We start from the raw sequence: 26,056 nt of genomic DNA on the forward strand, positions 1-26,056 counted from the left end.
GGAAGGAAGGAAGGAAGGAAGGAAGGAAGGAAGGAAGGAAGGAAGGAAGAAGGAGGAAGGGAGGGAGGGAAGGAAGCAAGGAAGGAAGAGGGAGGGAGGGAAGGAAGGAAGGGAGGGAGGGAGGGAAAGGAGAAGGAGGGAGAGAAAGGCAAGGGAGAGAGAGAAAGGCGTAACTATGTGTGTTGTAGGTTTGGGTATGTATGAGTGCACCAGGTCATGTGTGTATGATTTGTATGTGCATGCATGCTTGTTTATTTTGCATGAAAGTGTGCATGTGTGTGCCTGGTGCGTCCCTTGTGAGTATGCCTTGTGTGTACATTGTGTGTGTATTTCTACATAGTGTGTGTGTGTGTGTATAGTGTGCACATTGCAGCTGTCTGTACATTTTACACTTTTGTACACCATGTATACAAATGTATATAATATGGGAACATTGTGTGTGCTCTATATTTGTGTTCACACCGATGTGTTTGTCTGTCTGTGCTTGTGTGAGCATGAACGTGAATGGTATACATAGGACACACTGAATTCCATTCACTGTGTGTGTGCACTGTTTAAATATCCGTGTACATTTTTTTTTTTTTGAGACGGAGTTTCGCTCTTGCTACCCAGGCTGGAGTGCAATGGCGCGATCTCGGCTCACCGCAACCTCCGCCTCCCAGGTTCAGGCAATTCTCCTGCCTCAGCCTCCTGAGTTGCTGGGATTACAGGCACGCGCCACCATGCCCATCTGATTTTTTTTTGTATTTTTAGTAGAGGCGGGGTTTCACCATGTTGACCAGGATGGTCTCGATCTCTTGACCTCGTGATCCACCCGCCTCGGCCTCCCAAAGTGCTGGGATTACAGGCTTGCGCCACCGCGCCCAGCCAATCCGTGTACATTTTGTGTACCATGGCTGTGTGGTGGTTTTTACCTGTGCATGGGTGGTCACGGGGTGTGATCACAGGGGCACACATGTGTGAGCGTGTGTATGAATTCAGGTCCTGGCTGTTGGTTTGACAGTGTGGAGATGTCAGTGAAGCTCCTAGCTCCAGTCTTGGGGCCCCAGCTGTTTCACAGTTTATAGCTGGTAGTAGAAATTCAAATCAGCCCATGCTGCCTGCGGAGTTCAGTTCCCAGCCAAATTAAAAGTAAATTTGGTTACAACCTACCTACTTTATACCCTGCAAATGTTAGTGTCTGTGTTTTCCAATCAACTAATATTTTATCTCCCGCCAAGAAGCTTCTAAAGAGAGGATCAAAGACAATAAGATGAAAGGTAGTCTGCTGCCAGGGAGGAAAAAGAGGAGGCAGGGATGCAGAGGAAGGGTGCCCAGCTTTGCTGTCCCAAAGGATCTTTTCATGCAAGGTCAGGACAAAGGAGGGCATTTCAACCACCACCGTGGAGGCCTGGGGAATGCTCCAGAAGAAAGCAGTAGGGCCTTGAGTTAGCTCAGGGAAGAACTTCCTTATCATTGAATTTGTTCAGCTCAAGTCAAGAGACAATTATTGGCAGCATGTATTGAATGTGCTTTCACACTAAGCACAGATAGAGTACATATTCTCGGCAATCTCAGTGTCACTTGGCCCGTGGGGCCCCAGGGCAGACAGCCACAGAGTCAGGGGGTAGGCCCATACCTCAAGAGCACTAGGAAGGACCATCACTGAGACAAGGACTGCCTGCATAAGGGCAGCAAAGTTGGCCACCCTCCCTGGTGCCAAGAGCTGGAGGAGTCCCAGAAATTGCCAGCAGGGCATCAGAAAGCTTGTGCAAGCCAAAAGACAAGAGGCAGGAGAGGAAAAAGCAAGAAAAATAAGGCATCCTGAAGATAAACGATGGCCTATTCTTGCCAAGTCCACAGTCAGGACTCCTTCCAGGCAAGTGGCTGCTAGAGAGAGTTAACCTCCTTTCATTCAGCGTCCCTTAATGAGGCCCTGTGCTGGGCCCAAGGGCAGCGATGAGCCAGACACTGTCCTGACCTTGAAGAGCTCACAGGAGCCAGACATGGAGCAGGTCACAGCACAGCAGATGAAACCCTGGACATTGTGGGAACACGGGCACTGGGAAAAGGGCTTGGTGGCCTCCTCAGGGAGGCAGCGTCTAGGCTCCAGGTGAGCATGGCAAGTAACCATTCCAGGCTGCAAGTTAGGCAGGTGGTTTAAACTCATTGTGCCTCAGTTTCTTCATCTGTAAGATGAGACTAATAAGAGAAGCCACTTCGTAGGTTGTTAGGAAGAATAGATGAATCTCTTTAGAAAAAGTGCTTAGAATACAGTGTCTGGCATGAAGTATGCATTAGCTGCGGGTTACCTGGTATCATCCCCATCAATATCGTCATCATCCCTAGGATATCATGAACTGGGAAATGTGTGAGCCAGCATACATACAGTTCAGAGCTGCTTCAGCCCGCCAGGCCAGGGCAGAAGAAGACAAGCAGTGAGGCCAGAGAGCCAGGCCAGGGCGAGCTCCTGAAGCTGCCTGAGGTTCAGGATCAGAGTTTGGACTTGTGAGAGCAATGGGAAAGTTTTAAGCAGGGAAGGGATATGGTCTGATGATTACATTACAGGAATCCCTGAGTCCTTTGTTGAGATAATGAAGTTACCTCCCGATAGAATCATCTCTGACTCCCACTGGCTTTCTCATTCGGCCCAAACCATTGACATCCTTTATACATCCTCAATTACCACTGCCACTGCCACTACTATTTCTGAATTATTACTGCTTAGAAGTAGCTGAAGTCACCTGCAGTAACACCATCATTAGTGGTAGTAGTAGTAATTGTTGTTCTAATTTTTGTTTTGGATGAGGTTTGTAGCCCATCCTAGAAGGCTTTTGACTCCATGTTAAGAACCTGGACTTCATTTTCCAGGTCTGAGGTTATAAATTGGCAGCCTGAAGGCCTAATTTACTCTGCAAATGTGTTTCATTTGCCCAAAAAAGTGCCTTTAAAAAAAATAAGCTTCCATTTAAAATAAGAATATTTACCTAAAAATCTGCATTTCTGCATTCACTTGAAAAATTAGACGATCACCACGCAAATATTCTGAAGGCAAAGCAGCTCCTTCTGTTTTAACTGAGCCTTCGGTTAATATTGTGTTAGTGCTTGGCTGATGCACACACATATGGTCCTGAAGCTCTGTGACAGGGAGGCTCCTGCCTTGGCTGATACAGAGGAAACATGGGGAAGTGACTTTCTGCCTAGGATGTCACCTGGGGAAGGGGAAGGGTCCTGAGTCATCCTCACTCCCTCCAGAGGACTCCTTTCTGCTCACCCTGTTCAGTACCATTGATTATGGACCGCCTCCATGGCCCCCTCCCCGCCCCCCAGCACCCAGGCAGGAAGCTGGACAAACGCATGGGGGTGAGGGAGACGCAGACCTTCGGGAGGGATGGTGACCTGAGTGCAAGGAAAAACAGGTGTCACAAGATCAAATCTCTCTCACTCAGTTTTACTCTCTTTCTCCTCTCCCCTGACTCGTTCCTTCTCCTCCCCCCAAGATCCCGAAGCCGGCCCCGAAAGTCTCACCGTCACCGCCATCACCGCTGCCCATCGCGGTCCCAGAGCTCGGAGTCACGCCCCTCAAGCTGTGAGAACAGGTAACCGCTGGCCCCAGGATCGTCTTCCCTCAGCCACAGCCGCAGCCAGGCTAAGACCCTGTTAGCATTACATTCGCCTCCACTCCTCCAGCACAGGACTTCCTCACGCTCAGCAGCTGGCACCACTTCCCTTTAGAGAAAGAGCTGGAGAGGCTGGGTGTGGTGGCTCATGCTTGTAATCTCAGTGCTTTGGGAGGCCAAGGTGGGCAAATCATGAGGTCAGGAGTTCAAGACTATCCTGGCCAACATGGTGAAACACGGTCTCTACAAAAAATATGCAAAATTAGCTGGGCATAGTGGCAGGAGCCTGTAATCCCGGCTACTCTGGAGGCTGAGGCAGCAGAATCGCTTGAATCCGGGAGACAGAGGTTGCTGTGAGCCAAGATTGTGCCATTGCACTCCAGCCTAGGCGACAGAGTGAGACTCTGTCTCAAAAAAAAAGGAGGGGGAGCTGGAGACAAAAGGTCTTACTGTCATCACTTATAGGAATGAAACCCAATACTAGCTTTTTTTTTTTTTTTTGAGGTGGATTCTCACTCTGTAACACAGTCTGGAGTGCAATGGCATGATCTCGGCTCACTGCAACCTCCACCTCCCAGGTTCAAGCAATTCTCCTACCTCAGTCTCCCAAGTAGCTGGGACTACAGGTGTCCACCACCACACATGGCTAATTTTTGTATTTTTAGTAGAGACAGGGTTTCACCATGTTGGCCAGGCTGGTCTCAAACTCCTGACCTCAAGTGATCCACCTGCCTCGACCTCCCAAAGTGCTGGGATTACAGGCGTGAGACACCCCGCCCAGCCCTGGCTGCTCTTTGTACATCTACTTGCAGGATCCTCTCTACAACCCTAGGAAATGGACATTATTGTTATTCCCATTTTAAAGATGAGAAAACTGAGGCATGGAGGGGTTAAGGAACTTGCTAGTCTCTTAGCAACTAAGTGACAGAGTTAGGATTGAAACCAGGGAGCATGGCTCTAGACTTCTCACTCTCACTAAGGGACCACTCTATGCACAGAGAAGCTAAACAAACTATGAAAAACCAAACAACGCAAAGCAGCAAGTTCATTCTAATGCCTTTTCAAGGCAGTCTTCTGCTAACCTGGACTCTCTCTATGCTAATACATTGGTTGTCCCAACCTGAGAAGGGAGAGAGGGGCTATCTTGTTGATGAGAAGAAGGTGGGGAAGGAAAAGAGCAAGAGTAAGAACTGAGGCTTTGTTGGTTTTTCTTTCTCAAACGCATCTCACACTTGACTCTCTGTTCACATCACCAGGGGAGATTTTAAAATTTCATTGTCCTGGCCCCACTTTACCCAAATAAAGCAGAATGTCTAAGGAAAAAGGGAGGAGGAGAATGTAGAAGGGGGAGAAGGAGGAAGAGGAGGCAGGAGAGAAATATTTACCCAGATCCTGCTCTGTGTCAGACACTGTGCAAAGATTTTCAAGGCATTTTCTCTCTTATCGTTCTGATAACACCATGTGCGATGCTGGCGCTTCTCTACTTTGGCCATCCTTTTCAGTCACTTGGGAAGTTTTAAAAGATGCCAGTGCCAGGATCCCACCCTCTAAATGTCCTGACTTACTTCAGACGAGATGAGGCCAGAACAGTGAGATTTTTGCATCTCCCCAGTTGATGTGTGGGAAGCATTTGAGAAAGAGGTCCCTGGTACCTACTATCATGATTAGGCCTTGGTGTTTCTGCCGAACATTGGCAGTGTCCGGGAATACCACCGTTCAACAAGGCCACTCCGCAACCCTCACTGCTCAAGACAAAACTAAGCCCCCTCTGTCATCGAGTCTGAGCCCAGATGAGGCTCTGTGCAAAACACAGAAGTGACCAAGCCTCTCTCTAGCCTGCCGAATATGAGTCACTGCTGCTTCCTTGGCAGCCATGGGCCTTAGTCTTTTCCTCCCTTTTTCTGGATAAGATTGATGAAGACATCCAATCTGAGTTACCCCCACTTTCTGGCAGCATCTAATTCAAAACAAAGCTTCAGATCTGTAAATGCTCCCCAAACCACCTGCCACCAGCCCAAAGCCTATAATAGGTTCTTTCTAACACTGTCTTACAGAAATGCATGAAACTTACCTAAGGTATCAAGTAGCAACAACTATGCTTGTTCATCCCCAGGGGGACTCCTGGTGGCCTTTTTCTGGAGGATGTTGGCCAACTGAGCTAAACCATATCCCTGATCTGTTACAGCAGAGACAACTGCCTTTTGGTGGGCAAAAGGATCTAAGCGAGGTCACATAGATAGGAAGTGTCCGGCAGAGCTGGAATAGGCAGCCGGGTTGGGGTGACTCAGCCTGAGCACTTTACCTACACCACAGGCTGAATTATCTCTCAGCAGCTAAGCCCTATTGGCCTGGGCCAGAGAATCATACAATGCTCTAGCAACTTACCTGCTAGATAAATGATTAACATCACAAACACTACCCCAGGCCTCCTCTGCTGTCCCGTCTCCTCCTGATGATGTAGGCCTATGAGCTCCCAGTGTCTACTGAGCTGAGGAGCTCCCTAGCAGAAATGAAAGCAAACTGAGACCTGGTACACAGGTTACCTATTCAGTAGAAACATGATTTTCAAGCCACAGAGCAGACAGGGGAACTCCAAGGCATGAACCAGAGGCACCAGTTCCTAGGCGGGGCAAAAGACTGCCGTGGCTGTTGCTCTGTCACTTCCAGGTTGTTTGACCTCAGACAGATTCCTAACCATCTCTGAGCTTTGGCTCCCTCATCTGTAAAATGGGAAAGTAATACCTGCCCTGTCTATGTCTTCGAGTTGTAGGGAGGACTGTGAAAGTGCTTCAAGAGAGGTTTATACACGCCATGCAAATCCACAATGCGTGATTTCTATTATTCCTGTGGCTCAGAGAACTAATGAGATGTGCAGAGTCCAAACATGCCCTTCCTAAGAAGTAAGACATGCCTTTGGTTTTCACTGTAGACCAAGCAGCCAGATCTAGACATCACAAACTTGCAGAAGGCATCTTTGTCATTTTTGTCAGCCATTTTTTTTTCACTGAAGTTTTGGGTGACAGTCAACAGGATGTCTTTATTTCACAGATGGTGAAGTCACATACACAAAGACACACAGCTATACACAGTTACATTTATAGACAAACACATGGAAACACAGATGGACACACCCAGACGTACACATAGTCACCTGACAGACAATCATAGAGGCACACAAGTGACATTAAACTGAATAACTGAATCAGGATGGGGACCTTTTCTGTTTTTAAAGCTGCATCCTCAGACCCCAAAACAGTGCCAGGCACGTGAAGTAGTATTTGTCAAACGAAAAAGTGAGAGAATGAATAAATAAAGGAATCAACAGATGAATGGATAGGTGGGTTAATGGATGAATAGATTGTTGGTTAGCTAGATGAATGGATGAATGGTTAGTGGTTAGATGGATAGATGGTTAGTTGGATGGATAAATGGATGGATATACAGATGGATGGATGGTTGTTTAATTGGATGGTTGGGTGAATGGATGAATATATGAATAGTTAGTTGGTTGGGTGGATGGATGGACAGATGGATGGTTTATTGGACTGATGGATAGACGAATGAATGGATGAATGGGCAGATGGTTAGATGGATGGAAAGATGAATGGATGGATGGATGGGTGGATGGTTAGTTGGATGGATAGATGGTTTCTTAGACAAATGAAAGGATGGATGGATGGATAGATGGATGGATGGATATGTGGTTGTTTAGACTGATGGATGTTGGAGAGATAGTTGGTTAGATGGATGAATAGACGGTTGCTTAGGCAAATGGCTAAATGGTTGGTTGGATGGATGGATGGATGGATGGTTAAATAGATGAATGAAAGAAAGAATGAATAATGGACAGATGGATGGATGGATATACATACAGTCCAGCTCTCATACACACACAGACATACTCAGGAACAAAATCACATATGAACATACAAACACCCCAAACACACTTTATCATCCTCAGATCCTGTTGGTACTACATCCATCTCCCTGCCATGCTCCCCTTCAAAAGACCCTCAGGTCTCTCTCCCCAACCCCTAGGCACCGCGGCCGGTCCCCTGAGGAAGGGCAGAAGTCCCGCCGAAGGCACTCCCGGCGCTGCTCCAAGACCCTCTGCAAGGACAGCCCTGAAGCCCGGTCCAGTCGCCCGCCCAGCCAACCCCTCCAGATGCTTGGCTACCTGTCAGCCAGGGGTGTAGTAAGTATTCTTCACAGCCTCCTCTGCCAGCCTTGGCCACGACACTTGGGGGAGGTGGAGGCACAAGTTCAGGGCAGTGTATGATACACTTTAATTCAATTTCTGACAAAATATCCCACTGGCTCCAGACCTCATTATTGATGAAACAAATGGTCATTCACCAGGCTCTGGCAACACTTGGCTTGGGGATTTGGGGGCAGGGGGAAAAAAACTAAATACCCAGGCTTTTTATCAGGGAAATGTTGACAAATAAATACTTGTCTCCAGAGTAATATCTGTAGGAAGACATGTTTAAGACACCACAGGAGGGTTTTTTGTTTTGTTTTTCTGTTTGTTTGTTTTTTGGAGAGGAAGGAAAAGAAGGGCTCTTTGACGTAACAGAGACACTCCAGCTTTTACATGAAGTCTGCATCTTTTATGCCAGCTGGCTGGAAGCATTGGTTGGCAGCTGGGATTTCATTTCACCTATAAACATGACCTTGAATATATATGAGAATGTTCTTCTAAGGAGGTCATAGCTCTTAACCCGCATTCTCTTGTGTAGCTACCCAAGGTCTTGAGAGTTGAGGGTGCAGCTGTCTCACTAGTCCCTTCTACAGATGGGACAGAAGAATCAAGGCTCAGAGAGGTTAAGGGCTGGAGTAAAGCCCCAAAGCAAGGCAAGAGTTAATCCAATTTAGCAACCCGGCATTGAATAGAATTAAGCCGTGCTGCCTCAAGCAACAAGGACAAGCTGGAATTTGACTTCAAATAGTTTGACACCATGAGCAAGAGACTTAGAAATGGATCTGAATTCAGTCCTAGCTTGGCCACTTCCTAGTTGTGTGACTTTGGGCAAATTACTTAATCTCCATTTTCTCATTAGTAAACTGGCATACTACTTCCGTGGGGGATTGTTGGGAATATCCAATAACATAAAGTATGTGAAGGCCTTTTGTAGATTCCAAAGAGACAGACAGACAAACAGGAAGAGAGTCAACACTGATAGAGTCAACAATTTCAGCAGACAGCTGTTAAAGGGACTGTCTTCTCTAGCTACATGGGAACTTGAAAATTGCAGGTAGATGCTCCCTAAGGAAGGATGAGGTGGAAGCAAGGAAAAGCCCAGGGTGCTTGTGGGGATGTCAAGAAAGGGAAAGCGATGACAACATTTGGGCCTGGCTAATGCAATAATTATCTGCAGTGCATTCCAGGAAACTTCTTTACCAGTCAAGGCACCCAGCATCTCCAAGGTATAATTTTACCCAAATCCTCTGCCTACCTGAAACCATCTGCAACTGTCCCCAGACTCCTTCTTGGTAGAGACGCCTGTGGTTACTGAGTGCTTGCAGTTGGCAAATGCCCACCTGCATACCCTCTCTCACAAATACCCTAAGAAGGGTCTTCCCAGCATGACAAGTCCAGAGGCCTGGATTTGAGTTTTGTTTTGGCTGGACTGATCAGTTTACCCCTCTTAACCTCAGCTTTCTCACCTGAGAAATGGGCAAGATTATTCCACTTGTCTCCCTGGGGGATTGTGGCAAAGGTAAAGATAAATCTGAAATGTGAGCATTAAGAGGTAGAGGAATGTTTTTAAGTTAGTAAAGGATGCCTAATCTTCCTGGTCATGGTATTTGTGGTGGTCCAGCTGGAGGTCCCAATTGACCCTAGCTAAAAGGTGCCGTTGGAAGCAGCTGGCTTATACTTTCCTACATGTCTGGGATGGCTTTCCAACAAGGCAGGTCTGTCAAGATGTTACAGAAAGCTGGGCCTGTCCTCCCACACAAGCTGGGGAGGTTACCAGATTGGCTATTGGTAGTTTGATTTCCTGAAACGCAGGGGTTCTTGATGGCTTTGAGACACAATACCTCACTGTTCTTCATGAGCCTGGCCCTACCAGAAGAGCTAAAAGCCAGTGTTCACCTGTACCTATTAGAGAGGCTTTAAGAGCTCAGATGGCCTAATGCTCTGATTGTTAAGAAAGGGAACTGATATTCACAGAAGAGAATTGATTTACATGGGCTGTGGCAAGGCAGAGTTGTTTAAAAACATGAGATTATGAATTTGTGGTGACATCATATCTCTGAGGTAGGGGTAATTACTTAAACCTTTCCAAGCTGTAGTTTCCTTATCTGCAAAAAATAATAATAATAAAGATGATAACAGTCTCTTCTTCAAAAGGCAGCTATTGAGCCCAGTACTTGACACAGGTGAAAAACTTGACAAATGTGATGACAACATTCCAGATCCTGGCTCTGAACTTACCAGCTGTGGCTCCTTGAGCAAGTTACACAAATTCTCTGTGTCTCAGTTTCCTCAAAAACTGCAAAACAAGGATAGCAAGAAGACCTACCTCTTTAGATCGTTATGAGAATTCAATGCCATAATGTAAGTAAAAGTTTTAGAGTACAACAGGCAAGAAGTAAATGCTGCGTAATGCTTACTGCTAGTGATAGTAACAGCAGTAGAAGTCATAGTGGAAATAGCAGTGGTGATTGATAGCAGTGGTGATGGTAGCAGCCACAATAGCGGTAGCAGTGGTACTAGCAGTGGTATTAGTAGTAGTAATAGTAGTATAGTTCTGGGCACAGGCTGAGCTGGAACTAAAACCAGGGCCCCTGCTTCCCAGAGCAATTTCTTTCCATCCTAAATGGTAGCTTCAGCCCAAATGGCTGCCCTGCCCCATTCAAGGTTGCCTGGCTCTTGGTAGAATCACGTGGCCCCAGATTGGTTCTTTGAGTGTTCCTTATGCCTGGCCCTTTCTCATCTTCTCTATTACAAAAGCAGAGATGAAAGAAGTTTCCAGATTGGATCAAAAGTTTCCCAAGGGTTCTGGCCGCAAGCTTTTCTCTCTGTTAAAGCTAACAGCAGAGTCATTTTTGTTGAATCACGAGCCAATCATTTATTTAAGTCTACAAACACCTATGGAGCATCTACATAGGATCAGGTTCTGACTTATCTCGGGATCCAATTACCAAGAAAGAAATAGCCTGTACCTTGTAATGAGGGGAGACAGACAAGGTAAAAACAGGTAAAGACAGTGCCTAACAATTGGTGCTGAGATGCCTAGGTGGGGCACAAGGTTAGCAGACAGGGGAGGGGACGGGGGTTAGGGTTAGGGTTAGGCAGAGAAGGTGACAAATACCTGAAAAGCTAAGGGTGAGCAAATGAAGTGGGGGAAAGTAAAGATTGGAGTCAGGGGCTGAGATAAAATTCCAGGGCAAGATATGGGCTCTGTAGGTAAAGAGGAGCCTGAGCATAGAGGATCTCCTATGCCATATTTGATTACAGGTATTTCATATGCACAACTCTTTTAAAAAATCAAGGACCGGCCGGGCGCGGTGGCTCAAGCCTGTAATCCCAGCATTTTGGGAGGCCGAGGCGGGTGGATCACGAGGTCAAGAGATCGAGACCATCCTGGCCAACATGGTGAAACCCCGTCTCTACTAAAAATACAAAAAATTAGCTGGGCATGGTGGTGTGTGCCTGTAATCCCGGCTACTCAGGAGGCTGAGGCAGGAGAATTGCCTGAACCCAGGAGGCGGAGGTTGTGGTGAGCCGAGATCGTGCCATTGCACTCCAGCCTGGGTAACAAGAGCGAAACTCTGTCTCAAAAAAATAAATAAATAAATAAAAAATAAAGGACAGTTGCATAGTATCGATGGACTTATTTGCATATATGAATATGCAAATTTTGGGGGTTGGCTCCTAACGTGATCTTAACTGGTGAGCTAAAGGTAACCTGAGGCTCTCTTGCTTGGTCAGAGCCGAATCCAAAGAGAGGATCCCAAGATAGAGACCCTTCACAGCCTCACACATAGTCCTTACCTTCACTCCATCTTCTCTGTTCAAGGCACTGGGGAAGCAGACAGATTGTTAAAAAACAGCCTTCCTGAACTCCAGGATCTCACAGCTTAGTAGTAAGAAGAATGATGCAATACAGTGTGATTGGTTTGTAATTAGGGCTGAGACTGAGTCAAGAGCACCAGTACCTTCTCCAGTTGTTAAAATATTCAAATACTTTCATGCCAGTTGGTAAATAGGCCCTGTCATTGCCTCACTCCACCCCAGTCAACCTAGCCATCCCTTCTCTCCCTTGTCACCTTCTGGATCTTCTCAAAATCCTGAAACTGAAAAGTGATACTTACTTCCCTTCAGTGTCAAAGCCAGTTTCCTTTGTGGTGGGGCAGTACTCACAACCAACTAGTTGTTGAATATTGTGAATGTCACCCCTGGCAGTGATGGGAGCAACTGCAATGTGTCATGGAAGCACAGAGTAAGGGCTGGACAATGTTGTCTTGATGTCTGAGAAGCCTTTAACAATAAAGGATCATTTGAGCTGGGCTTTGAAGGATGCGTACGAGCTCATTGGGTTGCAATGATTGATGGACAGAAAGAGGGGAAAACACCGCGATGTGTCAGGCACTGTCACATACTTTCCATAATTTTTGCCTCATTTGATACCTAAAACAGTTATTTGAAGTAGGTGCTATCATTATCACCATTCTGAAGATGGAAAAACAGGCCCCGTGAGGTGTTGGTACCTAGGAATGTAACCAAAGTGGGAGAAAGAAGAGCTGTTATGAGTTGTGGTTCGTGCCTTGAAAGCTTACCCTGATAGCTGGCGTGAGAGGTAAACTGGATGATGAGGAGGGTGGATTTGATGATGGAGAGGCTCATGGCTCCAAGGGTTAGCCAAGCATTTTCTCTGTGGTATGGGGCTCTCTATCAAGTCTACCATAACCAGAGAGGAAATCTAGAAGGGGGCTGATCAAGACTGGAGCCATGCCAAGGACAATGGCAGGCTTCTTTTTTCCTCCTCTTGCTTCCAGCCTGGGCCAATAGTTGCTAACCCCTGTCAACAAAACCAGTACAGACGTTGAAACCAAAAACAATAAAAGCAGAACTCGTAATCCATAAAAGAAGGCCTCATGAAATTTGTAAACTGGAAGAGGCAATGTGATTAAGACATGGGCTTTTGGAGTAGATCTGGGCATCCTAGAGTTCTTGATCTCTCCCTGTGAGACCCTGGGTGACAACATAATGCCCATTGAGCCATACTATGCACCAGGTGTTTACTGAGCACCTACTATGCACCAGGTGCTAGGCTGATTCTTCGCATGTATCATCATTATTGCATTTATTTTTATAAAGCTTTTCAATGGAACTTCCATGAATATCTCCACTTTATAATAAGGAAACTCCAGCCAAAAAAAAAATTAAGTAAAAGGCAGCTATTCAACAGAGAAGTTGGGGCTTGAATCCAGGGAATCTGACCTCAGAGTCCTCATGTTTAATTACATGACCTCCTTTGTGCCATTTCACATCTTTGGGCCTCAGCATCCTCATGTATGCCTTGGGATAATAATTATACCTACTTATAGGATTGTTATGAGGATGGAGTAAGATAGGGTATCCATTCATTTTGAAAATAATCATTGAGCATCTACTCTCCTGCCCTCATGTAGCTTATGCTCTATGTGAAAACATTTATCCCAGTGCTCAGAACATAACACACAATGTATGCTAGTTGCCATAATATTATTTGTTATCAAAGCAGTTTTACTAAACTTATCCCAAATAACCCCAGATATGATGTTCTCAGAGTATCTCTAGCCTCAAAAAGCTGAATCCATCCAAGATCTCAGGTGAACTTCACAACAACCCCAGGAGAAAGGTGAGATGGGAATATGTTTCCCACTTTGTAGACAGGGAAAACAGTGCTGAGGAAGAATCTGTGGATGGCCCAGGCCTTCCGACCCCTGGTCCAGGTGCACATTCTCCAAAGCCTTTGAGCGCTTGCTCAACCGGCGACTCAACATGCGCCATCCAATACCATCGTCATCGTTGAGAGAAGAGAGGAACCAAGGTACAGAAGGTGGATGAGATGAGATTTGGGGATTTTCTGGGCCACTGGTTTTGTTTGGTTTTGTTTTGCTTAATGAGAGGTGACATGGCTTTGTCAACTTTTACTTTTGCTAAGGAAGGACAGAAAAAAGGAAGCCACCATTTTCTATCACTAAAGGGAGATTTTACCACCAGAAGTAGGAAAAACACGACCTTGGAAACAAAAATGAGTCTTTAAATCGAAAGCATTTAGCAGGATGAAAAACTAATTACATTGAACTTATTTTTTCTCGTTTCAATTTGGGCTGGTGAAAAATGTGTCTAAAGGGATCCAGGTGGGGATTTCTGAGAACAGGTTGGCAGGGGGTCCTCAGGAGAGGCTTTGAAGAAAGGATGAGCCTGAAGCTATCATTCCTTTCTGGCTCCTGCTTAAGGGAAAAAATAAGGAGGCCAGACCACCTCTCCCTACCAAAGGTTCAATGCAGTGCACAGCCCCATGGGATAGCCCCAGCCCTAAAGGACTTTGTCATCTTCCCACAATGCTCGGCATGTCTCCCTTCTCTTTCTCCATCTCCTCCTCCTCCCAAATGAACTCCCACCAGGTCAATGAATCCATTCTTTTGCTGTCTTCCTAATTAGTGCACTAAGGAAGATGAACAACAGAAAGGGAAATAAACTTAATGTCTTTGTGAAACAAAAGCCTTTTTTTTTTTTAAGGGAATAACCAGAACCCTCTAGCAAAAAGCTCTGCCATACAGCTCCATACTCATATGAGAATTTCCAGTCCCCCATATGGCAGGGAAGAAAAAAAAATTTATAGCCGTCTCTCTCCATGGGGCCATTTGAAGCTCAGTAAATGGACTTGTTCAGTTTAATTGGAATTCTCTTCTTGATTGTATTTTTGTAACCTATTAGGCTGTGCTGCCTCTTGATCTCGGAATTCAGCTGAAATTAAATTTTGAAGTGTAAGTGAGAGGTTGCCTTTTTTCCCCGTTCTTGATTAAATAATGATTTGAAACAAAAACAATAAATAACAGTGCCGGCTTCCCTGGAGGGCTGAGAGAGACTCCCAGTGAAACGCCAGGGAGCTGGAGTTCATGGTGGGGGGATTTAATTACTTTTAGAAAGACCTGAGTGTGAACACTGAGTATATTAAAGAACAAGGAGATGAGGCGAGCTTTGGAGTGGAGAGAGAGAGGGACGAGAAACTGGAGCTTCACATTGGAGGGGTTTGACGGAGTAAAAAGGAAAATATTTGCTCACTTCCCCCCAGTGGCCTTGAGTTTATGAAAACCATTTTGTATTTAAAATTTTTTAATGAAATTAAAAAAAAATCTGAGATTGACTACCCTGACCCAGAAAGGAAGAGTTTATAATAGCTCTGAGGTCTGGATATGGTTTAACGGATGTGGTCTCCTGGTTCCTTTCATTGACGAAAGTCCAACAGGGATTAAACAGGTGGAGATGGGAGAGATGGAGCAATCCGCTTCACAGATCTGGGAGGAAGAGATGAAACATACAAGATGTACAGGGTTTATGTTGCTTACAGAGGGATCAGAGTAGCAACAAACTTGTAGAACAGAAGGTCTCCAACTTAGATGTCTTGGTGGCCAGGCAGCTAATAGATATGAGTAACGATGACCTCGTGGGGTTTGGGGTCAGGAGAACTCTTGCCCCATCTAAAAGGGGCAGCTGTAATTGCTCTCAGCCAATTCTTGCCAGGCAGGGATGTAGGCCCAATGTTGGCAGATCTTATTTTTCAACAGAAACTGGAAATGGGGTTGTTTTGCAAAACCTCCCCATTCTACCAATGTTGGCAGTTAATTCAAATTTGCTTCCAGACATCCTAAGTGAACTGAAGAAAGCATATCTGAAACAAAGCATAACTCAGCTCACCAGTTTTCCAGTGTTGATCTGGGGTATTGAAGCAGATAGAATCCATATATAGATCCTCACCCTGAGCACTTTGGGGCTCATGGCTGACTTCCAGCTTCCAGATGGTATACTCTGCTGCCAAAACCTATTTTCTCTGCCCATTTGGCAGTCTGGACATACTAGAGAATTTATGCTCCAGTGTTCAGCCTTCAACCTGTGAGTGATGGGGAACTGGTGTATAAATATCCCAGCTCCCTCACTCCTTGGTTGGGGTTAACTCTGAGGTGCATGTTCTACACTGGTTCCCATGGTGTCTTCACTGGGATTAAGCATCAGCTGCCCTCTGTAATAGGTGGTTTGATAATGCATCTTTTATTGGCTCACTCTCCCCTCTACATTGTTTACACACTCCACCACAGAGGTTCCTTCCCCTCTCAAATTATTAGCACCTATTTTCCATCTCGTTTTCTAAGAATCCAGATTAGACAGGCATTATTTCACTTGGTCATTAAGTAGAGCTTATAGGAGCTGGATTTTCATGCCATACCCTGAAAGTAGGCTTTTACGTAGACATCACGGAGGGTGAGGGCTGAGATGGAAGAAGAAGTAAAATTGGACCAAAGAAGAGAATGCTGGTGTGAGGACTCCAGGTCTTCAAGGGTGGTCTTGGGTACCTGAAGGGGATTATTACCAGATGACAGAGGACCTGGAGTGGCTCTTGCTAACAAGTGTCTCAGGGACAGAGAGCAGTTACATGCACAGAGAGAAACTCCCAAGGCATGAAGAGTTCTTCAAAGATGAATTTTGAGAGGCCTGTTATATAAATAAGGAGGCAGAAAGAGCAAAGGAGAACCATCCTGTTGTATCAACGTCAGAGGGGGCTGTTTGCACCTTATGTGACAGAGAGAGTAGCTGACTAGCAAGGCAGTATATCCAGGGATGGAAGGGCAGAGGCAAGGTCCTGGGAGGCCCCCGTTGTCAGCCCATCAGACATTCACAACTTTAATGCCTCCTCTGCATTTTCTTGATCATCTCTCTCCCAACACAAACCCATCCTACCTTGGGCTTCCCTCAATTATGTCTTCCTTCCTCCTCTTCATGTGGAGTGAATGGAGAAGGTGGAGTCTGGGGTTTAGGAGACCATTAAACTATCAGAACATCTCTGATGATGACTTGGTGAAAATGCTCCTACCCCCTGGAAGGGTAAACAGAGCCCATCAAGACATGTAAAGACAATACCAAGTAGGATTCAGCTGAAAGGAAACAGGAATGAATGTCTTTAGGTTGCCACCTCCTCTGCCGGAGGAATCCTCTAAGCAGGCCAAGTGGAGTGAGACAATTTACACACTCCAGATGTACCTGCTAGGGACATGATGTCACGCTGTTGTGCCCTTTGAGAGGATGACCAGCATGGAGAGCAACTGGGAGATCAAAAACCCCCTGCCCTCCATTCGCCAAGCTCTGAATACTGATGAAGTAATGCTTCAGCCCAGAAAAAGGTGTACTCTCTATTTTCTCATATGTCTGGCCACCTTTTTCTAATTCTTGACCCATAAGGAGGACCTTTTTTTTTTCCTTTAAAAAATTTAATTATGGGCCGGGCATGGTGGCTTACGCCTGTAATCACTTTGGGAGGCCGAGGAGGGCGGATCACCTGAGGTCAGGAGTTCGAGACCAACCTGACCAACATGAGGGAACCCCGTCTCCACTAAAAATACAAAATTAGCTGGGTGTGGTGGTGCATGCCTGTAATCCCAGCTACTCGGAAGGCTGAGGCAGGAGAATCGCTTGAACTCAGGAAGCAGAAGTTGCAGTGAGCCGAGATTGCTCCATTGCACTCCAGCCTGGGTGACAGAGAAAGCAAGACCCTGTCTCAAAAATTTAAAAAAAAAAAAAATTAAGTATTATGGCTACATAATAGTTGTATATATTTACAGGGTATATGTGATGTTTTGATACAGGCATACAATGTGTAGGGATCAAATCAGGGTAATTGCATATCCATCACCTTAAGCATGTATCATTTCTTTGTGTTAGAAACATTCTCATTCACTCTTTACATTATTTTAAAATATAAGATAATTGTTGTTAACTCTGCCAGGTGTGGTGGCTTACCCCTGTAATCCCAGCACTTTGGGAGGTGGAAGCAGAGCAGATCATCTGAGGTCAGGAGTTTGAAACCAGCTTGGCCACCATGGTGAAACCCTGTCTCTACTAAAAATCCAAAAAAATTAGCCAGTGTGGTGGTGGGCATCTGTCATCCCAGCTACTTGGGAAGCTGAGACAGGAGAATTGCTTCAACTTGGGAGGCAGAGGTTGCAGTGAGCCGAGATCCATGCCATTACACTCCAGCCTGGGTGACAGAGCAAGACTCTGTCTCAAAAAAAAAAATGTATATATATATATATATATATATATATATATACACAAAATTATAGTCGTCCTGTTGTGCTACCAAATACTAGAGCTCATTTATTCTCTCTATCTTTGTACCCATTAACCATCCCTACTTTGTACTCCACTTCCCACTACCCTTCCCAGTCTCTAGTAACCATCATTCCACTCTCCGGAGGAGTACCTTTTCCTAGTAGGGACAAAGTCACTGTGTAGGCTGGCAGCCTTGCTGCATTCAAATGACCAAACCCAGTCCGCCTTTGAACTTGAGCGCCCATAGTAGCAGAGAGTGGAATAAAAAGAAGACCCAGCACAGCTTGTTTCATCTGGAAGTCTTTGCAGGTCTGAAATGTCTCGTCTGCAGCCTGGAGCTTACGCTGTTGAGAATCTGTAGCGAGCCTCTGCGTGCTTTCTCTCAGGGTCCTGGGTCTGAGGAGTGTCGGGGGGAATGACAGAAAGAGCAGAGGGCATTCTTTCTGCCAGGGGTCTGGACCTCAGACTTTCTTCTAAGACCTAGTGTTTGATAGCACAGTAGAGTGACTTCAGTAAACAATAATCTATTGATATTTCAAAGTAACTAGAAGAGAATAATTTTTTTTTTTTTTTGGCTCAGGCTGGAGTGCAGTGGTGTAATCTTGGTTCACTGCAGCCTCCACCTCCCAGGTTCAAGTGACTCTCCCACCTCAGCCTCCCAAGTAGCTGGGACTACAGCCATACACCACCACACTTGGCTAATTTTTGTATTTTTTGGTAGAGACAGGGATTCACCATGTTGGCCAGTCTGGTCTCAAACTCCTGACCTCAAGTAATCCACCCACTTCAGACCCCCAAAGCGTTGGTATTACAGGCATAATCCACCGTGCCCAGCCTTAGAAGAGAATAATTTGAATGCTCCTAGTATAAAGAACAGATACATGTTTAAGGTGATGGATATCTCTATTATTCTGATCTGATCATTATACACTATGAGAATGTATTGAAATATCACATACATTACAAAAATATGTATATCTATTATGTATCAATAAAAATAAATATTTGATTCTAGAGGTTTTCTCGAGCTCACATACCCAGCCAAGCTGATCTCGCGACGCCAAGCTTCAGCCAGGGGTCTCCAAGTTTCCTAGAACGATTCTCAGTGTGATGGAGGCTGGTTTTTTCTCAAATTATCAAAGTTGGCAGACACCCAGCTGGACCCGCCAGGGCCTGATCACCCAGCCATCTCTACGGTAACTTAAGCCAGGCAGGCCCACAGAGGCTTCCAAGTGACTGGAGAGCAAACTTGTGCATTAGACAAAATTTACTGAGCACCTACTCTGTGCCAGGCACTGGTGAATCCTGGGGTACAACACAGAACCAGTCACGACCCTGCCTTCAGCAAGCTCCCCACCCAGTTGGAGAGATGGCCAATAAAATAAGCAACTACTCCACTGAGGAACAGGGATGTGGCAAACAAATGACACTCATTTTTGAATAATGAGTAAATTCAAGATTGAATGAATGAATGAAGTACAGAGTATTGTGCTATCCTGGTCTGGAGGATGAGAGAAGGCTTTCTAGAAGAGGTGATAGGACACCTGGAGGACACATAAATTTAGCCATGTGAAGTAGGGAAGAGAGGAGTATTCTAGACTGAGGAAATGGCATGTGCAAATGGCCTGGGGTTAGGAAAACAAGATGAGATGGCAGAACCAAGAAAACTCGAATCTGAATCAGTCAGCTTAGGTTGTTGGGGTAAGGGTGGGATGGTGTGGAAGAGACGCTATTTGTGAAGTATGCAGGGCTGGGGTGTAAAAAAACACTGTTATCCATGTCAAAGAGTTTAGATCCACTTAAAATGGGATTCTTAAACATGCAGGAGAGGTTGGTATTTTCAGGCATCAAGTTTAACCCAATGAGAACATTTCAATAGTGCCTTTATCTCTGTTTTCTGGTGATGATGGAAAAAACATGATGCCTTATAGATTTCTCAGTTCTAACCACACAAGTTACATGTGAAAAAGTCATAGCCAGGTGGTGACACTCTGAAAGCATCCCTGTGAGCTTAGGGTGTGGGGCTGAGAAAATGAACAAGGCCAGATGCCCTTCTATATCCACTAGCCTGGAGGGGCCTTGCCTATGGGGATCCATGGTGCACTAGGAAAAATGAAATTCATAGTCAAGAGTAGGAACAAATACCTGGGAGAGAAGAGCCCAGCCTGGCAGCCTCCAGGTAGCAAACCACAAGACAATGAAAATTACTGAACTCACAGGCCCCTGCCCTTGAGTTCTTCCAGCCTAGTTCCCTCCAAGACGGGCTTGCCAGATTCACTTGTAATACACTGGCTACCAACCATTCACCATCTCTTGGGCAAAGATTCCATGATCCCATCCCTGGACCAAGCCCAAGCCAGAGATCACAGATCTCAGGGTCTAGTTACCTGGCATGATGCATTCCTGACAGAAGTGGTGGAGGCACACCTGTTGCCATTGAACTCCAGAGTTGAGAAAGATGTGGCATCCAAAGTGCAAAAAAGAAGACAAATAAATAGGAGGACTGAATGGGTACAGGACCTTTACATTATTGTTGCAAAAGTCTCAACTCTAGAAAACTCCACCAGAACAACCTTACTTTGAGGTCCCTTCTCCCAAAGAAAAGCTATCCAGGGTGCCAAGCAGGTAAAGTGGCAGCTGTGCTGGACAGAACTTGCTAAAGATAGGCTATCACCTTGCCTGTGTGCAAAGCCTCCTGGGAGAATCTGCAAAGGAGGCCCAGCCTCCCCAGCTCCAGGAGCTGACATCCTGAGTGCTGGAGTTATGCTATTCTCACAGTTCCAATGTCTCTGTGTTTTACTCTCATGACCAATTGCTGAGAAGGCAGAAATGGTTCTTAAGAAATTCCAGAAGTGCCCCCTCCTTTAGGGCCAAGATGCATAAGACAAAGTTTGGGGGAAGAGTGGCTTTTTATGGCAAAGCCTGCCCTAACATTTGTGGGGTCAGGGCAAAGATATAGAAGAAGGTCCGTATACTAGAGGTTTAAATGTTTATAAATAAGTCAGCAAACTTAAATAAAATATGTTCATTTATCTTGGCAAATATACCTTCAGAATGATCTGGAAGTCAGTTATGAAATTAGAATCTTGGGCCATTTCGGAGTGCCAGGCTGTGACATGGCAGCGTGGGGAGAACCTGGCCCTGGAACCATCCCTTTCTCTCCCTGCCTCTGGCACATCCAACACCATGATGGGGCTTGCACACATGCATACAGACCCCTCAGCCTAGGCATCCAAGTTCTGTCCAAATAGCTACCCTTGGACCTAGGAGTGTGGACACTCAAAGCATGGTCTACCTGTGGGAGAATGGGTCCATGGATGAGGCCTACAGAGACCTGGAAAGGGGCATGGGAACCATTTAAACAGATAATTCTGGGATTTCAGGTACCCAGAGAGTGGTTGAGACAGGCAGTAGTTTTAAGAGGGTGCCTTCTTGGATTTCTCATCCCATAGGGAGGACTGTCTGGAGGAGGCCCATGGCAGGGGTCCCTTCTATTCACAGCTAAGCATGGTACTGCAGGCAGAGGCCAGTATCAAACTTACTGTGTCATCCAAGCCACGAAAGGTCTGAACTTTTAAAGAAACCCACCCCCCCATCATGCTTCTAAAGGCGTGCCCACCTTCCCAAGTGCTGGCTTTCCTTCACCTCCCTTACTCCTTCATCAGTCCTAGATCAGCCCTAGACAGGGTTCTGGGGGTCCCTCTTTATTCCCAGTTACCCCAAAGCCCAATCTCCAAGCCCCTTCCAAAGCCCTCTGTTGCAAGCGCATCCTCCCTCCCTTGTGTCCCCTCCATTTCACACGTAGGTAGTAGATGCAGTACCCTAGCCGCCATTCGCATTATTCCACAAGGGTTTCCTGCCCCAACTTGGGCCCTAAGGGACTGATTAGGTTGGCTAGGTTAGGTCCCCTTTATGACAAAACCAACCAGAATTGATGCCCCCACCTGTCAAGGGCACTAAAAAAACAAAACTCAAAAGTTCAGGGCCGAGTTTGAGGATGTGCAGAAAGGTGTGTGTTTTTTCTTGTCAATTGCGACTCTAATGATGGACTCACGTTGCCCGCTCTTCCCTTTCTCTTACACCTTACCTACCTACTAAAGGAGGAGTTCTTGCTTGGTAAGTGGATATAATCCGCAAAGACATGAGAGAATTTATTAGAAGCCACTCAAGAGCCTTAGCTACCTTCTACAAGGGGAAAAGGACACACACAAATATCTATAGAGATCTTTTTTTTTGTTTGTTTTTGGTCAGACTATTTGACTTCCATTTTTTTTTGTCCCCTCCTTTCTTTTCCCCTTTAGTTGAAAACTGCTAAAATGTCAGTTTGCGACCTTGACTTTATATTTAAAAACAAAAACAAAAAAACTCTCATCTTTATTTCATTTCTTTTCCCCATGTGATATTTGTTTAGGGTTCTATTCAGGCAACTTTTTCTTTTCAAAAGAAAAAAAATTGTTAAATTAATTGAGTATTTGGTTGAAGTTTAAAATTTTGGCTTTATCTCCTTTTATTTTTAATTTCCAAGATATATTTTTTCAGGCCCATAGTTCCATTTCTTTTTCCCCTTCCCCTTCCTTTATTTTTTATTATTGTTTTAGGTTGAGTTAAAGGTGTTTACACCCCCTTTCTTATGAGTTGACTCTTTTGTTTAATTCATTAGAAATTAAATTTTGTATAATTTCTTTTTTCTTTTGTTTAATCTGAATCGCATGCTTTTTCTCTGCATGATACCTAAATCTTCCAGTTATCCTAGCAGGGGGTAAAAAAAAAAAATCTCCTTTCTGTGGTATTCTTTCAGGAATTTGTGCTTTTGTTTTTTGGCGTCTCTTCTTTCCTCTCCTCTCCTCTCTCTCTCTTTCCTTTCGTTACAGTGCATCATGACGGTAAACATTTCTTGGTTATTTAGACACAGCCCATGGGCCCAGCACTCAGCAGTGTCCAACGGGTCTTTTTGCTTTCAGATCACTGGGTCGGGGTCTGCTGCTGACCTCTTTACCAAAACAGCCAGCCCGCTCACCACCTCGCGAGGACGTTCCCAGGAGTACGACTCAGGCAACGACACGTCCTCGCCACCTTCCACACAAACCAGCTCAGCCAGGTCTCGGGGCCAGGAAAAGGAGAGCCCCAGTGGGGGCTTGAGCAAGAGCCGGGAGCTCAACAGTGGCAACACCTCTGATTCAGGGAACTCCTTCACCACTTCCTCACCCCAGAACAAGGGGGCCATGTTGGAGAACCTCTCTCCCACCAGTAAGGGCAGAGAGTCAAGGTCAGTGAACTGCATGGGGTTGGGGGTAGGGGGCCTCCCACCTATGTCCACCTTTTCACTGTCTCATCCCAGCCTTCCCCACTCTACCCCCAAGATTCTTTTATTTGCCAGAGAGAGAAAACTGAACTCAGATTGGCTTAATTGTTTTAAAACGCTAGTGGAACTAGCTTCAGGTACAGCTGGATTCAGGGGTTCAAAAATATGCTGCTGGAAATCTGTCTTTCTCATTACATCTCTTATTGTGCTTCCTCATTCTGCTGATCTTATTCTCAAGCAGATCCTCCCAAAGCATTGTCAAATATGCCAAGCAGCTAACATTCTATCGCTTTAGCCAGCCAACAGGAGAACAATGCTTCTTTCTCAAAGATTTCAGCAACACACCAGGGAAAATGCTCATTGGTTCTATTTGGCCCAGCTTAGATCATCTGCCCATCCATGGCCCAGAGGATGCTCTTGGCCAGAATCTGTCACATGCCATCACTAGGGCTAATGAGTAGAAGCTCTCACATTCCTCTACAGGAAAAGCCAGGGTATTGGTATCAGGAGAGATGGAGGGTAGGCAGGCAAAAAAACAGATGTCAGTTTTACCAGTAATCTTAGAAGAAAGGCTAACATTGGCCAGGCACAGTGGCTCAAGCCTGTAATCCCCCACCACTTTGGGAGGCCGAGGCGGGCAGACCACCTGAGGTCAGGAGTTCGAGACCAGCCTGACCTACATGGAGAAACCCCATCACTACTAAAAATACAAATTAGCCACGGATGGTGGCACATGCCTGTAACCTCAGCCATTCCTTGGGAGGCTTAGGCAGGAGAATCGTTTACACCTGGGAGGCGAAGGTTGCTGTGTGCTGAGATCGAGCCATTGCCCTCCAGCCTGGGCAATGAGCGAAACTCCCGTTTTAAAAGAAAAAGAAAGAAAGAAAGTCTAACGTAAGATTCATCATAAGTCACTGTCATTTAAGAACATATCACAGTGTTTACCCAAATGAATTGAAAACTTATCTCTACATAAAAACCTGCACTTGGATGTTATAACCGCTTTATTCATACTTGCTAAAACTTGGAAGCAACCAGGATATCCTTCAGGAGCTGAGTGAGTACGTAAATTGTGATATATCCAGACAATGGAATGCCATTCAGTGCTCAGGAGATATGAGGTAGTAAGCTATGAAAAGACGTGGAGGAAACATAAATGCATACAAGTGAAAGAAGCCAACATGAAAAGCTGACACACTGCATGGCTCTAACTGTATGACATTCTGGAAAAGGCAAAACTATGGAGAAAATAAAATGATAAGTGGTTGCCAGAGGGTAAGGGGAGGGAGGGATGAATAGGCAGAGCACAGAGGATTTTTAGGGCAGTGGAACTATTCTGTATGATACTACAATGGTGGATAACTGTCATTATACATTTGTCCAAATCCATAGAATATATAACACCAACTGGGAACTCTGATGTAAACTACAGACTCGGTGATAATGATGTGTCAGGAGAGGTTCACCGATCGTAGCAAATGGACCACGCTGGTGGGGGATGCTGATAGTGGGGAACGAGTCTGTGCCCGTGGAGGAGCAAGCAGTCTATGGGAACTCCCCGTACTTTCCACTCAGTTGTGCTATGAAACTAAAACTGCTCTAAAAACAAAAGCTTATCAATTATAGATATAGATATACCATAGTACAATTTATCAACGTATCAGAGAACATGGAGACTTGTCAACTTTTTTGCCCATCTTAACACACTCACTAGCTGCAGTTTTCCTGCAGAAAGCACTTCCATACAGTTGCTGATGAGCCAGTTGTAATTCCACTTCATCACCCACTTACTCTCTCACTCAAGAAATCACAGCAAAATGCTAATCACTAAGGGCACTGTCATCATAACAGCTACTAAAATTTACTGATCACTTAGTCTGTACCATTCATTCTGTTATTTATTCCTCAACTTGTTTATCAGGCAAGTCCTTTATGCCAGACACTCAGCTTGGTGCCGGGGATACAAAAATTGAATGGTCCTTTTTCTTAGGAGCTTATAACTAATGGGGCAGATGCACAGATTGCAGGAGGGGTGGAAAAGCCTTGCTGGTGCCCTCTGCCACGCTAACAGTGAGGTTTTTCTACTTCCGAAGGTGGGAGTTTGCTTTTGTTCCATGTAGCCAAGATTTTCAAAAGATGACTAAAGGCTTAGGACTGAAGCAGTTTACAGCTTCTTCAAAGACAGAGCACTCTTTGTCCCTAACACATACCCCACTTCAGTCCTGGACAAACAGCTTGACATCCACATGCAGCACTGGCTGCCCATTTGCCTGCCCTAGGACATCCCTGGCCTCAGCTCACACCCAAGCTTGGCTGAGAACCTGAGCTGGGCCAGAGCAAATGTCCTTGTCTCCAAGAACAGGCAGTGAAGTTCCCAGAAGGGAGCAGGAGGACACACCTTGACTGATACGCTGCAGTGCTATTATGCAGGAAAACGTGCAGTAGCAATAACAACAATAACCACAGTTCATATTTGTTGAGCCCTAATCACATGCTAGGTACCATGCCAAATGCTTTCCAAAAATAATCTTCCTGAGCTCCTCAAAACCTTTATGGGATAGGTACTATTTGTAACCCTTTTTTTACCTGATGGGGAAACTGAGGTTCAGAGTGGTTGAGAAACTCAGTTATAAGTGGCAGCACCAGGATTCAAATACAAATACGTCCCCAGAAGAGTAACTAAAGCCTGGGAGACATCTAGCAGTTACCTGCTTAATTTGATCTCCATGGACAGCCAAATTAAATAATTTAGACCCAGTCTTTCACTTTGAAACACCAATGATGGTTAAGTCCACAGCTATTTATGTCATGCTCAATAAATATGAGCTGAGT

At 45.4% G+C, this 26,056-nt stretch overlaps 1 protein-coding gene across 1 annotated transcript in view; it reads left to right on the top strand.

Moving 5' to 3' along the window:
* SRRM4 (serine/arginine repetitive matrix 4) overlaps window positions 1-26,056 on the top strand; it is a 170,357-nt gene that overhangs the window by 133,381 nt on the left and 10,920 nt on the right. The window contains exons 7-9 of the mRNA XM_017529562.2: window positions 3,480-3,578; window positions 7,638-7,794; window positions 22,884-23,188. Of these exons, the coding sequence (XP_017385051.1) occupies window positions 3,480-3,578; window positions 7,638-7,794; window positions 22,884-23,188 (561 nt within the window). The remainder of the gene's footprint in view (window positions 1-3,479; window positions 3,579-7,637; window positions 7,795-22,883; window positions 23,189-26,056) is intronic.

The sequence above is a fragment of the Cebus imitator genome, unplaced genomic scaffold (assembly GCF_001604975.1).
Source record: "Cebus imitator isolate Cc_AM_T3 unplaced genomic scaffold, Cebus_imitator-1.0 Scaffold59, whole genome shotgun sequence".
Classification (NCBI taxonomy): Eukaryota; Metazoa; Chordata; class Mammalia; order Primates; family Cebidae; genus Cebus; species Cebus imitator.